This window comes from Solanum pennellii, chromosome 5 (genome assembly GCF_001406875.1).
Source record: "Solanum pennellii chromosome 5, SPENNV200".
NCBI classification, from domain to species: domain Eukaryota; kingdom Viridiplantae; phylum Streptophyta; class Magnoliopsida; order Solanales; family Solanaceae; genus Solanum; species Solanum pennellii.
In genome coordinates, this window is record NC_028641.1 from 44,832,446 (window position 1) to 44,846,949 (window position 14,504).

Below are 14,504 nucleotides of genomic sequence, written 5' to 3' on the forward strand. Positions count from 1 at the left end.
AAATGGCAACAACATGGAGTGAAGAAAGCTTACTTGTGTTCCTGCTACACAGTATGCAGTATGGGAAAACTCAGTTCGCACCATGCCAAGAGAGTCCCGCAGCACATCAAAACTGCCAATTCAAAAACCATTAGTTGATTTATTCTACTCTGTTCGTTATATTGTGATGAAGAAAAAGGCGGTCAAATACCTCATGCATGGCCATCCAATATGGAAGGCATGAAGGGCATTGTAAGCAGATGGGTCACACTGAAGCTCTTCGCCTTCCTCCAATTTGTCTACTCCTGCCTCCCATACTTTTGATGCTACTGAATCCGACAATCCTTCCACTTCCTGTATAATTATTATTATTATTATTCAAAATTCAGATTTTTTTCCACAAAATTGATAGCAAAAACTATATTACAAACCTTATTCTTGCGCTTAGCGTTTTTGGGCTTCTTTAATCTTCGAACCATATTCGGATTTTTACAGATTCAAGGCGAAGCACAGACTCGCCTGTCGCCTGTCTAGTAGGTTTTAGAGAAGGAGAAATCTTCTGCCGATACAAAACTCTATTTTAATTTAGTTTACCAAAAATACCTTTTTTTTCTTTACCTGTTTAAAAGGCATAGGTTTCTTTAAAATTCCCTAGGTTTTAGAATTGGAAAAAATAAAATAAATTAAATGATACTTATAAAATAATATAGAATGAAGAAGTTATTATATTTCTTTCTATTAAAAAAATAATCATAACCTCTCCAACCATTACCTTTATAATCATTATTCTTGTAACTAGAGGCAGATTTAGGGCAGATATGTCACTTGACACGGTTTCATCGAAATTTTTTCATCAAATATATTTGTATAAAAAACAAAAAGAAACTAAAGGCTAAAACAATATACAGTTGACTCCTTGTAACATAATTTGGTGGTGTGACATACTTCTTTGATCAGTATTTGTGTTTTTCTTTATTGTCATTTTTTTTGACATTTTATTTATCATCCATTCTCATATAATATTTATAGAATATTAATATGACTAGCATTTAATTAATAAAAGCCTCACCTATGTTACACTCATAAATTATCCATTTTTTAACCGTTAGTTTCACAACCCACCCATTTCAATTACTCTTTGATAAATGACATTAAATCAGGCCTAAAAAAGTAATTGTTCCTTCTTCCCCTTTAACTTCTTTCAATTCACCATCTTCCTTATTTTTTGCCATATCATGGCAAATCCTGTTTCTTATATCAACCTTAACTCTCAACTTCTTTCTACTATTCAACAACAATTACAACATACTCAATGTGTGATTAATTTCACAAGTGAATGCGGACTTTGTTTTGGTAATCTCTCTCTCTCTCTCTCTCTCTCTCTATATATATATATATATATATATATATTACCAAAACAAAGGTCCGCATTCACTTGTGAAATTACTCACACATTGAGTATGTTGTAATTGTTGTTGAATAGTAGAAAGAAGTTGAGAGGTAAAGGGTGATATAAGAAAGAAGATTTGTTAGGATAGGACAAAAAATAAGGAAGATGGTGAAATGAAAGAAGTTAAAAGGGGAAGAAATAACACTTACTTTTTTAGGAAAAGAAGCGTTTGCCTGATTTAATGTCATTTATTAAAGAGTAATTGTAATGTGTGGGTTGTGAAACGAACGGTTAAAAAATAGATAATTTATGAGCTTTACGTGGGTGAGACTTTTATTAATTAAATGCTAGCTAGATTAATATTCTGTTAATATTATATAAGAATGGATGATAATTAAAATGTCAAAAAAATGAGAAAAAAGAAAAACAGAAACACTGATCAAAGAAGTATGCCACATCAACAAACTTAACTTTCTTGATATTAACAGAATATTAATCTAGCTAGCATTTAATTAATAAAAGTCTCACCCACGTAAAGCTCATAAATTATCTATTTTTTAACCGTTCGTTTCACAACCCACACATTACAATTACTCTTTAATAAATGACATTAAATCAGGCAAACGCTTCCTTTCCTAAAAAAGTAAGTGTTCCTTCTTCCCCTTTTAACTTCTTTCATTTCACCATCTTCCTTATTTTTTGTCCTATCCTAACAAATCTTCTTTCTTATATCACCCTTTACCTCTCAACTTCTTTCTACTATTCAACAACAATTACAACATACTCAATGTGTGAGTAATTTCACAAGTGAATGCGGACCTTTGTTTTGGTAATATATATATATATATATATATATATAGAGAGAGAGAGAGAGAGAGAGAGAGATTACCAAAACAAAGTCCGCATTCACTTGTGAAATTAATCACACATTGAGTATGTTGTAATTGTTGTTGAATAGTAGAAAGAAGTTGAGAGTTAAGGTTGATATAAGAAACAGGATTTGCCATGATATGGCAAAAAATAAGGAAGATGGTGAATTGAAAGAAGTTAAAGGGGAAGAAGGAACAATTACTTTTTTAGGCCTGATTTAATGTCATTTATCAAAGAGTAATTGAAATGGGTGGGTTGTGAAACTAACGGTTAAAAAATGGATAATTTATGAGTGTAACATAGGTGAGGCTTTTATTAATTAAATGCTAGTCATATTAATATTCTATAAATATTATATGAGAATGGATGATAAATAAAATGTCAAAAAAAATGACAATAAAGAAAAACACAAATACTGATCAAAGAAGTATGTCACACCACCAAATTATGTTACAAGGAGTCAACTGTATATTGTTTTAGCCTTTAGTTTCTTTTTGTTTTTTATACAAATATATTTGATGAAAAAATTTCGATGAAACCGTGTCAAGTGACATATCTGCCCTAAATCTGCCTCTAGTTACAAGAATAATGATTATAAAGGTAATGGTTGGAGAGGTTATGATTATTTTTTTAATAGAAAGAAATATAATAACTTCTTCATTCTATATTATTTTATAAGTATCATTTAATTTATTTTATTTTTTCCAATTCTAAAACCTAGGGAATTTTAAAGAAACCTATGCCTTTTAAACAGGTAAAGAAAAAAAAGGTATTTTTGGTAAACTAAATTAAAATAGAGTTTTGTATCGGCAGAAGATTTCTCCTTCTCTAAAACCTACTAGACAGGCGACAGGCGAGTCTGTGCTTCGCCTTGAATCTGTAAAAATCCGAATATGGTTCGAAGATTAAAGAAGCCCAAAAACGCTAAGCGCAAGAATAAGGTTTGTAATATAGTTTTTGCTATCAATTTTGTGGAAAAAAATCTGAATTTTGAATAATAATAATAATAATTATACAGGAAGTGGAAGGATTGTCGGATTCAGTAGCATCAAAAGTATGGGAGGCAGGAGTAGACAAATTGGAGGAAGGCGAAGAGCTTCAGTGTGACCCATCTGCTTACAATGCCCTTCATGCCTTCCATATTGGATGGCCATGCATGAGGTATTTGACCGCCTTTTTCTTCATCACAATATAACGAACAGAGTAGAATAAATCAACTAATGGTTTTTGAATTGGCAGTTTTGATGTGCTGCGGGACTCTCTTGGCATGGTGCGAACTGAGTTTTCACATACTGCATACTGTGTAGCAGGAACACAAGTAAGCTTTCTTCACTCCATGTTGTTGCCATTTATACATTGCAGCCCATTTCTGAGTTTGTCTTTCTTTTCCTTCTTTTCTTTTTGATATCCTCCAAAGGCTCCCAAAAACATAAGCTAAACTAGACTTCTTTTTGATAATGTATAGATCTTCATCTTTTATTGTGCAAGAACAACACACAGCATCGCGTAATCTTCCAAACTTCAGCATAGAATAAGACTGAAAGGGACTACTTCTTTTTTCCCCTTGTTTATCCCGACAAGGATAATTGTCCAATGTATCTACAGGTTTTTACAGGGAAACCTTGCCACATTTATATATAAGTGCTTTATTCTGCTATACAAGTAGTTGTAGATGAAGTTTCAGGTTCGGAACTTTTCCAGTAAGCCTCCGAAGAAAAAGCTTGTCTTAGCCAGACCACCAGTTTCAGGTGCCTTTGCAGATGTTGGGACTTTCTTCACGTTAAGCATCATTGTCTGTCCAATTTCTTCACGCAGTCTTTCAATCGTCTTCATCTCTACAGGGTTTCCAGACGCATCTCTTACGTAGAAGAAATTCTTTGCTTTCTCCCCAATAGTTGTAACACCAGCTCTAGTCACTGATAGCCCATTTTCTCGTAGGACTCTCGTAACTTCAGAAAGTAAGCCAACTCGGTCCTTGGCACACAACTCAAAGCTGAAGCCCTGCATATAAAAGGAATATAATTTACATTCCACCTGGTGGCATTAGTATTCTGAGGGTTTTGGGAAGGTTCATGCATCCCATAAAGTTATAGATTGAANCGACTCATAGTAGGCAAAATTCTTATGTCGATGTGAGGGGAAGGGAGTTAGAATTTTGAATTGGTGATTGTGTTTAATTTAAAATCTCACCTATGAAGGTATGATGAGTTTTGGCAAAAACAGGAAACTTAGTCCCCGGTTAGTAGGCCCATATCAAATTTTGAAGCATATTTGGAAAATTTTCTATGAATTAGACTTTTCAAATAAGTTGGTCTCGGTTCACCCGGTATTCCATGTTTCCATGCTTAGAAGGTGTATTCGGGATCTTCTGTCCATTATTCATATGGAAAGAATATGTGTTGATGAAAGTCTTTCCTATGAGGAGGTTCGGGTAGAGATCCTTCTTCGACAAGTCAAGAGATTGATAAATAAGGAAGTAATTTACTAATTAGCCCTAGAATTAGACTCATTGAACACTTTATTTATGTAGATTTAGTGTCCTCAAAAGCTTTTTTTGTGCCAATAACTGATGAAAAACACTTGATTTCCATGTATATGGATTGAGGAGCAAAGCTACGATGCTAATTTGCAAAATGGAACAAAGCGAGAAGAAATAATGAAAAGGAGCAAGCCTGGTGATCACCAACTCTACAAGTCGAGTTAACGAATGGCTATTTGACCGCCTAAATTTCCACTATGCCAAGCCCTGAAGAAAGAACTAAGTTGGCGAGAGAAATGAGCATTTGGCGGATCACTGAGTGGTTTTGCGTTGCAGTGTTGGATCGCCAAAAGTTACAGACCTTAAGGATTCTCAATGCCAACTAAAAAAGGGCGATAGAATTGACGAAATAGCGGATCGTCGAGTGGATCGGCAAGCCCGTTATACTGCGTCGAGTTGCTCCTCGCGGCACAGTTTTGGCGACTATAAAACTCTTTTGAACATTTAGTTTAGTATCATTATTCATAATTAAATACACTCTTTAGAAGATATTATTAACTTTTGAAATGTGAGACAAGTTTTGTCTAATTTTTCTTTTTCTTTGAAGAATTGAAGTTTTTCATATTTTAGAAATTTGAAGTGGGTCGTTGAGATTGTCTGATTTAGACATTTGTAAAGATGAAATCGATCTTACCCAGTTGATTCAAACTCAATTTGGTAATGATTTTTATTTTTTATGATGTGTATCTAAAACCCCAATTCTTTGTGTGTGATTATGTGATAATGGGTTGATTTACTTTATGGGTATTGTAATTGTTTTTCCAAATGCTATTTAGAAGTGATTCAATCAATAATTGTGGTTTAATTCAAGAATTATAGTTCCAATGTAGTTATACCATTGTTTATTTTGCTTGATAGAGAGAGGTTTTAAAATTAAGATTATTGATTGATGGTGTGTGAATATTGGGTTGTCATGGGTTCAGCTCGAGAGATTGAATCTTAAACCCTTTTCCACACAATCATCTCGAGAGAGTGACTTGACTAAGGTGTGAGATGGTCTTATTTTGCATGCTTGTCGATATTCAAGAGAAAATGACTTTAATCAAGGTAAATTGTTCGAGAGAAAGTTTACCTCCCCTATAGTCTAACTTACTAATAATATTTGGTCATTTCTAATAGTTTCAGTTGTCCATTTGTCTATATTAGCCTATAATTGGATCACATCCCAAGAACCCGTCTCATAATTATTATTTTGTGTTGTTTTCTATTTGTAGTTGAAAATAAAACCAAAAAAATCCTTATTTGACATTCGTGTCACACCCTGATTTAAAAAATATTTTTCTTCGATAATGACTATTCCTATTGATGATTTGGCAATATTTGCACTTCTCAATTGACTTTTAAACATGTACCGCTCCCGATGGGATTTAACCTAACTCACTTAGTTGCGTTATATACTGATTAACGATCATTGATGCTTAGAATCAGATGAAATGTCTTTGAAACATCATTAATCACTTCCATCAAGGTTCAATGGAGAAATCATCTAGTTGAGGGTGCTACTTATGAGGTCGATGCCGATATCCTCATCTCTTTCCTTCTATTCCTAATCAAGCTTCAGGTAATTAGTGCCTCTTAAGTTTTATTGTTTTGGGAGTCATGTGTGTTGTATAAATTTTTTCATGATTTCCCTATGATATGCATGTTCTTGATGAAATTCATGTTTTGTAATAAAATGAGTTTTCATGATTTATGTTCCTCGTGTTATTGTGCATTTAGTCTTAGTTACCTATTTGACTTCATGAGATGTGTAGATGAACATGATTTAATATGCTTTTGAGAGTATTGGTATATTGGCTCCATCATGTTATGTGGAGCATTATTTTAGTTGGAAAAAGTAGCTCCTCCCATGAATATGAATAATTATTGAGTTTCATGCATATTGGGTTGTTAGATGAGTTCCTACTATGTTGTATTGCATTTTTTGTATTTTTGAAATAGAGTTGATGTTTCCTTCTTTGAATAGTGCATGTAGTGAATAGTCCATTTGTAATTTTTGCATGTTGAGAAATTTCATGCATGATGGGCTGCTAGTATTGAGTCTCTAAATGAGTTTTGTGTCTAAATCATCATTCAAGGATGAATGTTTCCAAGGGGGGGATAGCGTAACATTTAAAAACATGTAAGCTAAACTAGTGTCTAACCTAAAACTAGTAGGCAAATATAAAAGCTTAACATCAGAATTAGAGCCTTAACAATATCGTCTTGTACCTTAAAATTAATATTTACATGTTAGAAGTTCAAGCCCTAAACCCCAAGGATCAGCCATGGTCCTTGAGGAAAAGGCCTAGAAAGATATGTGGCAGTGACACATGAGAAGCACCTACGCCTCGTAGGTCCACCAACGTCCTCTATGTGGGGGTCTTCTGTAATGCCTCTAAAAACCAGGTCTCTGACCAGGACCGATAATCTACCAGCACTGGTTGTGGTCCCACCCACGGTCCGTGGGTCTCCAGTCGTGGATCACACATGTAACTTTCTTTTTCCAGTTGTGTCTAGGGGTCCTTAGCAATTTCCTTTTCATTTAATGGTCATGTGGTGTCCTTTAATGCTTAATTTAAATACTTATATAAGTATTTTTCCCACCTAAAAATAACCCATCTAATATCGAAATTCAAAAATCCCCGAATCAAATCAAAACCTCTCCAATAGTTTTTCATCCATGAAGTTCTCAAACTCTCAATGTTAAAGTAGAAAAGTCTCCAAAAAATAGGACTTTCACTCCAAGGCATGGATTCTTTCTCAAAACACTTTCAATGATTTAATTGTGCTATATTATGGTTTAATTACAATTTTTTGTGGTTTTATGATAAAATATCCCATGGATCCATGAATTCCTTATACCCCTAATTTGTGACTTGATATTTGGGTGAACAGTAGTAACTATGGAATTGTACTTGTAGAAGTTTAGTTAATTGGATTATATAAATATCTATAGCTAATGTAGTAATTTTTAGATTGATTGGTTGAATGCTATCTATAGCCTTGAAGGGATAAACATGAAGAATAAGTGATGTGTATGAGACTTGTGTGTATACAATTAGATTGCTTTGAGAGTAAAGTGAATACATTATATTCTAATTTAAGGGATGATTATCCTTACATGCACACTTAGGTATGAATATCATACAATGTTACAAGTTTTTCACATAAAGTAATTCTAAGAGTTGAAGACTAGTCTCTCATAATGAATCTAGGAGCGTCACCATGGGTTTTTTGGATTGAGTGTCAAGAAACCTTCCCATAATTATATATTTAATTCAAGACATAATATAAACCTAATGGGAATTATTTTTCGCACCAAGTGGATTATATAATATGGAGACTCTCACGATAGTAGAGTCCATATTCTAAGAAAGAATTCTTTGGATAGAATCCCTTACGTTAGTAGAGGTCGGGGTTCTAGTAGCAATCCCTTTATCCCATACACTATGTGACCTCATAGGTCTTTTAGCTAGCGGATCCACCTAAGTTAATAGATGAGTTCTACCTTAAGCAAGTAGGACATCCCTTTTCGGTGTGGAGTTCACACTAAATTCCATGATTGCTCTCGTGGTTTATGTAGGTTAAAGCTAATCTTACTAATATAGTATGATCAAGAATTTAAATTATGAACTATAATCACTTAATAAGTTTTTCTTAGTGTGCATAGGAGAATGAGATCCTATTCATACATTGAACAAGGATTCTTTGATGGTTCTTATCGTCTGTTATCATTATGATGAGATGATTAATATGTTGATTATGCTTGTCTCTTATGCTTCTGCACTTATTTTTCATGATAATTCTTAGCCTGGAAAAGAGCATAGTTTTCAATTAAAATTTCCATGTTTAGCATGTTTAAAGGTTTTCATGCATAGCTACCATACTTGGTACATTTTTGTACTAACCCATATTTGTTCTACATTTTTCTACAAAGTGTAGGTTCTGAGGTGATTCCTTCCTGTTCAAAGCTTGTATTGAAAATTCTCTAAAGATTATGACATGTTCTCATGGATCCTAGGACAAGTGCTATATTTTTGTTTCATTTCTCTTATTGTACTAGACTTCTGAGATTTCTATTGTGAGGGTTGTGACCCTATTATTGAGACTTCGATTGTAATATATGGCTAAATGAGACTATGGCTAGACTTACAGATTTCTTTTCTGAAAATTTGTTTTTACTTTTTATCATTCTTTACTTATGTGATGATAATCTATGTGGCTTACATAGTGCCTTTAGGTCGCATTATGTTGTTATGTCTTTGGGGTACGTTTGGGTCGTGACAACTACAGCTCATGTCTTGACTCAAACAGATGGTTTAAACGGTTATATGGTTTATAATGATGCATCCTGGGGATGCCTAGGTTGTGTGTTAATGTAACAGGATAAGGTCATATAGCCTATGCTTTCTGCTTAAGGTCCATGAGAAGAACTTATTGACTCATGATATCGAACTTGCAGCCATCGTGGTTTCCCGAAAGATTTGGAGATACTACTTGTGTAGTGTTCATGTTGATGTGTCCACCTATTATAAGAGCCTCTAGTATGTCTTCACTAAGAAGTAATTCAATCTTCGTTAAAGAAATGAATTGAATTCCTCAACGTTTATGACATGAATGTGCTCTGCCATGTAGGCAAGGCCAATGTAGTCGCTTACGCCTCAGCAAATTATCCATGGTAGTGTGGCACATGTTGAGGAAGAAAAACATGAATTAGATAGGGATGTTCATCCCTCCGCCCTAGGATGTCTCATAAAACACCTCACGTTAAAAATAAAAGGAAAATACAATTTAAAATATAAAATAAAAGGATAATCTTGAGTACATGTTTCATGAAATAAAAAATTATGAATTTATACGAATAACATAGAGAAATATCTAAAGAAAACATAAATAGTTTTCCTTACAATAGTATTGTCGAACCTTGGCGAATAGTGAGTACTATTTTACACAAAGTTATAATAACTAATTTGCATCTAAACAAAAATACAGACTTGCAATAATATAATCTAATAGTTAAAAGTTACAATAACTAATTTGCATCTAAAAAATTACAGACATTCGATAAGAAAAAAATATAAAAATTCAAACTAAAAAAGTTACATGGAGAAAGCATAAACACATAAATCTTTCTTAAAACCTTATATTAAGAAAATAAATAAAAATAAGAAATGAATCAAAATTCAATAGTCTTCTACATTGTGTCATATTAAAGCATAAATTTGATTATACAATAATGCTACAAAGAACAATGAAAATCGAATTGGGATTTCATGAAACAAAAAAACTTTTGAATTTATATTTGAAAAATGAAAGAATTTCATAAAGTATCTTATATTTTATAATTTAATAGTTTGAGGTTATGAATATGTAAAATTAAAAGTCGTGGAATTGTTATAATTTTATAGTTGGAGGTTACGAATATGAAAAAAATCTAAAGTCGTGGACTTAATGATATTATTAAGAGTATAAGTTATATAGATATAAGTTATGGTCATAAAACTTTAAAATAAATAAAACAAGATATACAAATAACGATATATTTCTTGAATTGAATAAACAAATGAAAATAAGTAAAAAGAAGAAGAAAGGAAAAGTAGTGATTTATTAAAGAAATGTTATAAGCATCATTAATAATGACATTTCAGAAAAATGGTAAAAAATGTAAAACAACATACCTTTTATTTTATATTTTGAATTTAATAAATTAATAGACAAAAAGTAAAAAAGAATAAAGAAAGGGAATAAAGTGAATTAAGAAAATGATAAATATCATTAATGGTGAGATTTAGGAATAATAACAGTAAAAGAAGAAATTTAGAAATATTATAGGAAAAGAGAATAATAGAATTAATAATAAAATAAATTAAATATGGATATTGATGAAGAATGGACTCAATATCGATATCTTTAATATTAAGATGATTTTTTTTTGTATTTTAAAATTAGAAATTTTTGTAATAAAACTACAAAAAAGATAAATAGAATTGAAGTTCATAGAGAGTGTCACGTCACCGTTTTGTTATTTATCTTTATTTGAGCTCTTGTCAACACTTCCTCTAGCTCACTGATCAACAGTCAAGATCCCTCTATATTGAGTCATGCTTTCCGACAATAATAATACAAGGAAAATAAGATTTTTAATATGAAATGAAAAAGATAATCTTAACTACGAGTTTTATGAAATAAAAAGTTATGAATTTGTACAGACAAAATAGTATATCTTTAAAGAAAACATGAGTATCTTGTACAATGGTATTATTGAACCTTGGCTAATAGTTAGTATTACTTCACACAATGTTACAATAACTAATTTGCATCTAAACAAAAATATGGACTTGCAATATTAATTTTTTATCGTTAAACACAAAGTTATAATAACTAATTTGTATCTAAACAAATTACTGACTTTCAATAATAAGAAATAAAATTTAAACTAAAAAAGTTACATGGAAAAAGAATAAACACATAGTTATTCCATAGGACCTTATAATAAAACAATAAATAAAAATATGAAATGAATCAACTTTCAAAGAGTCTTCTTCGTATTGTTAAACTAAAGAAAATTTTTGATAATAGAATAATGCTACAAAGAATAATGAAAATCTTTAATTGAGATTTCATGAAACATAACACTTATGAATTTATGTTGGAGAAATGAAAGAATATCATAAAGTATCTTAAGTTTAATAATTTAATAGTTTGAGGTTATGAATATGAAAAATCAAAAGTAATGAGATTAACATAAATGAATAGTTAGAGGTTCATGATTTTAAGACTTCGACTCATTTAGGGCTTTGTTTTCTTAGTTTTAGTGTCCTCAATGCCTAATTCATGCTCGAAACTGATGTGTAAGTGTTGTTGCAACAATGAAGGATTAAGGAGCAAGGCAAAGACAAAACTGAGCAAAAAGGAGCGGAAAGCTGAAGAAGTTGAAGGAAGGCAATCCTGGTGACCGCCAAGACCACTCGACGAGTTGTCAAGTGGCTCTTTAGATGGCCTAAAGTTTCAGTGTGCTAGCCCTGTGGAAGAACCTACTTTGCAAAGGAAATAGAGAATTGGCAAAACGCCAAACGAATCGGTGACCTTGATCATGATTTCCTAAAGTCACAGAAATTTAAGGATAAAATGTCAAGGCAAACCAGTGATTGAATGGAGTTAGGGGCGCATCGCCGACTTTGCTAGTGATGCTCGACTTACTTCGCCGAACATAATTGGTAATTGTTTCTTCTTTCTTATAATGTGTGGATTAAACCCCAATTCTTGAGGTGTGATCATGTGATTATTATCTTAATTAGCTTAGAGTATTGTTATTTAATAATTTAAACGCTTAATTGAAGTGACTTCAATTGATAGTTGTGTATTAATGTATAAATTGCAGTTGCAAATGCAATTCTAATTTAGCGTCCTGGGCTTTCTTAAGATAGATGTTTTAAAATAAAGTTTCAATTGATAATTGTAGTTATTGGTTGATGTGGTTTCATCTCAAGAGAATGAATTCTAAACTAAATTCTACCTATCTAGCTCTCGAGAGTGTAGATAAATTAAGATTTTGGGTTGTTCTTAGTGATAAGCTTGCCGATGTTCGATAGAACTTGCTAAAATCATAATATTTGTTCGAGAGAACCCTATTGCATCTATAGTCTAGCTTACCTACTGAGATATAGCAATTATTAGAAAATTTCAATTACCCATATAGAAAAATTAGCCTATAATTTGATCAAATCCCCATGAATTCCTCTCTATTCATTGTTTTCCCTGTTTTTCAAAATTATTTTAGTTGCTAATTGACAAACCAACCCCGCCCCTTATTTGAGATTTGTGTCACCCTTTCAATTTATCTTAATGTTTTCGATAATTTCTATTCCTAAAATCGATTAGATCGCGTTTATCACTTCGTAACTGAATTCAAACTTTTACCGCTCCCTGTAAGTTTGACCCCAACTCATTTTTTGGGTTTTATACTAGAGTACGAGCGCCTACACCTAGCATTAGATGAGGTGTAGCTTAACATTTATCAGAGGTTATGAATATGAAAAATCAAAAGTCATGAAATTAATGATATTATTAAGAGTAAAAGTTAAATAGATATAAGCTATGGAGATGAAACTTCAAAAATAAATAAAATAGCAAAAATACAAATAAAAAAGATAACAAAAATATACCTCAACCCCCCTACAATATTCGTGAATTGAATAAATCAATAAAAATAAGTAAAAAAGAACAAAGTGTTACAAATCCATTTAATTATGGATGCTTCTTTTCATCAACAACCTAACATAATGTGTTGATTTAATGTAAGCTTTAAAGAATACTAATGCATTTTGGTTTAAGGTTGTAAATAGATTATTTTTGCATCCTATAAAAGGGTATCGTTCACCCTTAAGAACGACAACAAAAAAGAAAGATAAAATACTATTCTTTACTTTGTAGTTTCCATCACCATTTGTCTTACTTTCTTGTTCAAGTATTTTTGTATTTTCACTTGTTTTATAACACGTTTTCAACACAAGTCTCTAACAAATTAAGACCTAGTTAATTCAGAATTTTCTTTTTTCCTAAAAGTTAATCAACTTTTTTTTTGGAGTTAGTGTATGATCGTGTCAAATTTTTCAAAGCTTGAATTTGTGGCACTTGACATTTCTGGAAGAGCTATTTGTCACGGGTACTTGATTGTGAAATTCACCTTACCGCTAAGGATTTTGGTGATGTTATAATCGAAGGAAATAAAACATCAAGTCAAGATAAAGAAAAGTCTATGATTTTCCTTGGTCATCATCTTGATGAAATCCTTAAGGTCGAACACCTCAAGACAAAGGTATTGCCAAGGCCTCCTGATGAGTGGATGCACTTACAGTTTTTAGATTATAAAATATTCATTGAGATAACTCTGTTGTGTTTAGAATCACTTCCCAATTAAATTTATGTGGGAAAGTTTTAAAAATGATGATGTATTGGAAAAGACATTAACTACTTTCTCTGCCTCCAATTATGATATTAAAACTGCAATACTGTAAGAAGGGTTTGAAAAAATGCTCTGAATTAATATCATACCTTCTGGTGGCTGAGCAACAGAATGATCTTTTAATGAAAAATCACGAAACCGCCCTGCTTGAAGTGCTCCATCACCGGAGGCACATGGGTAGAATCATACGGCCAGCTGAAGTAAGATAAAATATTTAGAGCTATGATAATTTGCGCAAGCGTGACAATGGAAAAATATGATATAATAATCATTGAGGTGGTGGTCATAAAAAAAGTGAAAACAACAAGGGTACTCAAAAAGAAATCCTGCTAAAGGAAGGGGCGATTAATGTCATCGTTGAAGCCTTAAAGGTCATTGAAAAAATGAATGTTGGCACCTGACATTTTTGTCTGGTTGCATCCAAATTCGTTTAAAGAGAGAGGAAATAAAGGCAACACCTCTTCTTCTAATGAACGAGTACAGTCACATTTGACTCTCAAAGATGATGCTCAAGCAGGGTCTTCTCAAAAATATGCTAAGAATATTAGATACAAATTTATCATTATAATATGATGCTTTTGATGGGCTCGATGATGTTACTCTTCTAGAAGTTGACTTCTTTGGAATTGCAATTGAAGATTAATAATTGAACTGAGAAATTAATGATGTTGTTATGTGTTCAAATGTCTTACCTAAAGTTCATGTACTTAAATTTTCTTTTGTTAAGTTTTGCACTTCTTATCATGTATTTTTATTTATATGAAGATAAATAAACTTTC

The 14,504-nt window shown here is 32.1% G+C and overlaps 3 protein-coding genes across 3 annotated transcripts in view; 1 reads left to right on the forward strand and 2 right to left on the reverse strand.

Annotated features, from left to right (window-relative positions):
- Window positions 1-601, reverse strand: part of LOC107019516 (glutamate-rich WD repeat-containing protein 1-like) — a 13,115-nt gene extending 12,514 nt beyond the window's left edge. The window contains exons 1-3 of the mRNA XM_015219990.2: window positions 411-601; window positions 191-333; window positions 11-112 (exon numbers count right to left, since the gene is read on the reverse strand). Of these exons, the coding sequence (XP_015075476.1) occupies window positions 11-112; window positions 191-333; window positions 411-458 (293 nt within the window). The 5' untranslated portion in view covers window positions 459-601. The remainder of the gene's footprint in view (window positions 1-10; window positions 113-190; window positions 334-410) is intronic.
- Window positions 602-3,024: 2,423 nt separating this feature from the next.
- LOC107018817 (glutamate-rich WD repeat-containing protein 1-like) lies at window positions 3,025-3,719 on the forward strand. The gene is made up of 3 exons (XM_015219398.2): window positions 3,025-3,180; window positions 3,258-3,400; window positions 3,479-3,719. Exons 1-3 carry the CDS (start codon window positions 3,133-3,135, stop codon window positions 3,642-3,644), a joined length of 357 nt encoding a protein of 118 aa, XP_015074884.1. The 5' UTR covers window positions 3,025-3,132; the 3' UTR covers window positions 3,645-3,719.
- Window positions 3,720-3,749: 30 nt separating this feature from the next.
- On the reverse strand, window positions 3,750-4,269 carry LOC114077226 (ACT domain-containing protein ACR3-like). The gene has a single exon (XM_027916953.1). It carries the CDS (start codon window positions 4,244-4,246, stop codon window positions 3,920-3,922), a length of 327 nt encoding a protein of 108 aa, XP_027772754.1. The 5' UTR covers window positions 4,247-4,269; the 3' UTR covers window positions 3,750-3,919.
- Between the last annotated feature and the right edge of the window lie 10,235 nt (window positions 4,270-14,504).

Coding starts and splice junctions, on each gene's coding strand:
- LOC114077226 (XM_027916953.1), bottom strand. CDS start 4,246: ATGCAGGGCTTCAGCTTTGAGTTGTGTGCCAAGGACCGAGTTGGCTTA.
- LOC107018817 (XM_015219398.2), top strand. CDS start 3,133: ATGGTTCGAAGATTAAAGAAGCCCAAAAACGCTAAGCGCAAGAATAAG. Junction 3,181..3,257: donor ACGCTAAGCGCAAGAATAAG/GTTTGTAATATA, acceptor ATAATTATACAG/GAAGTGGAAGGATTGTCGGA. Junction 3,401..3,478: donor ATTGGATGGCCATGCATGAG/GTATTTGACCGC, acceptor TTGAATTGGCAG/TTTTGATGTGCTGCGGGACT.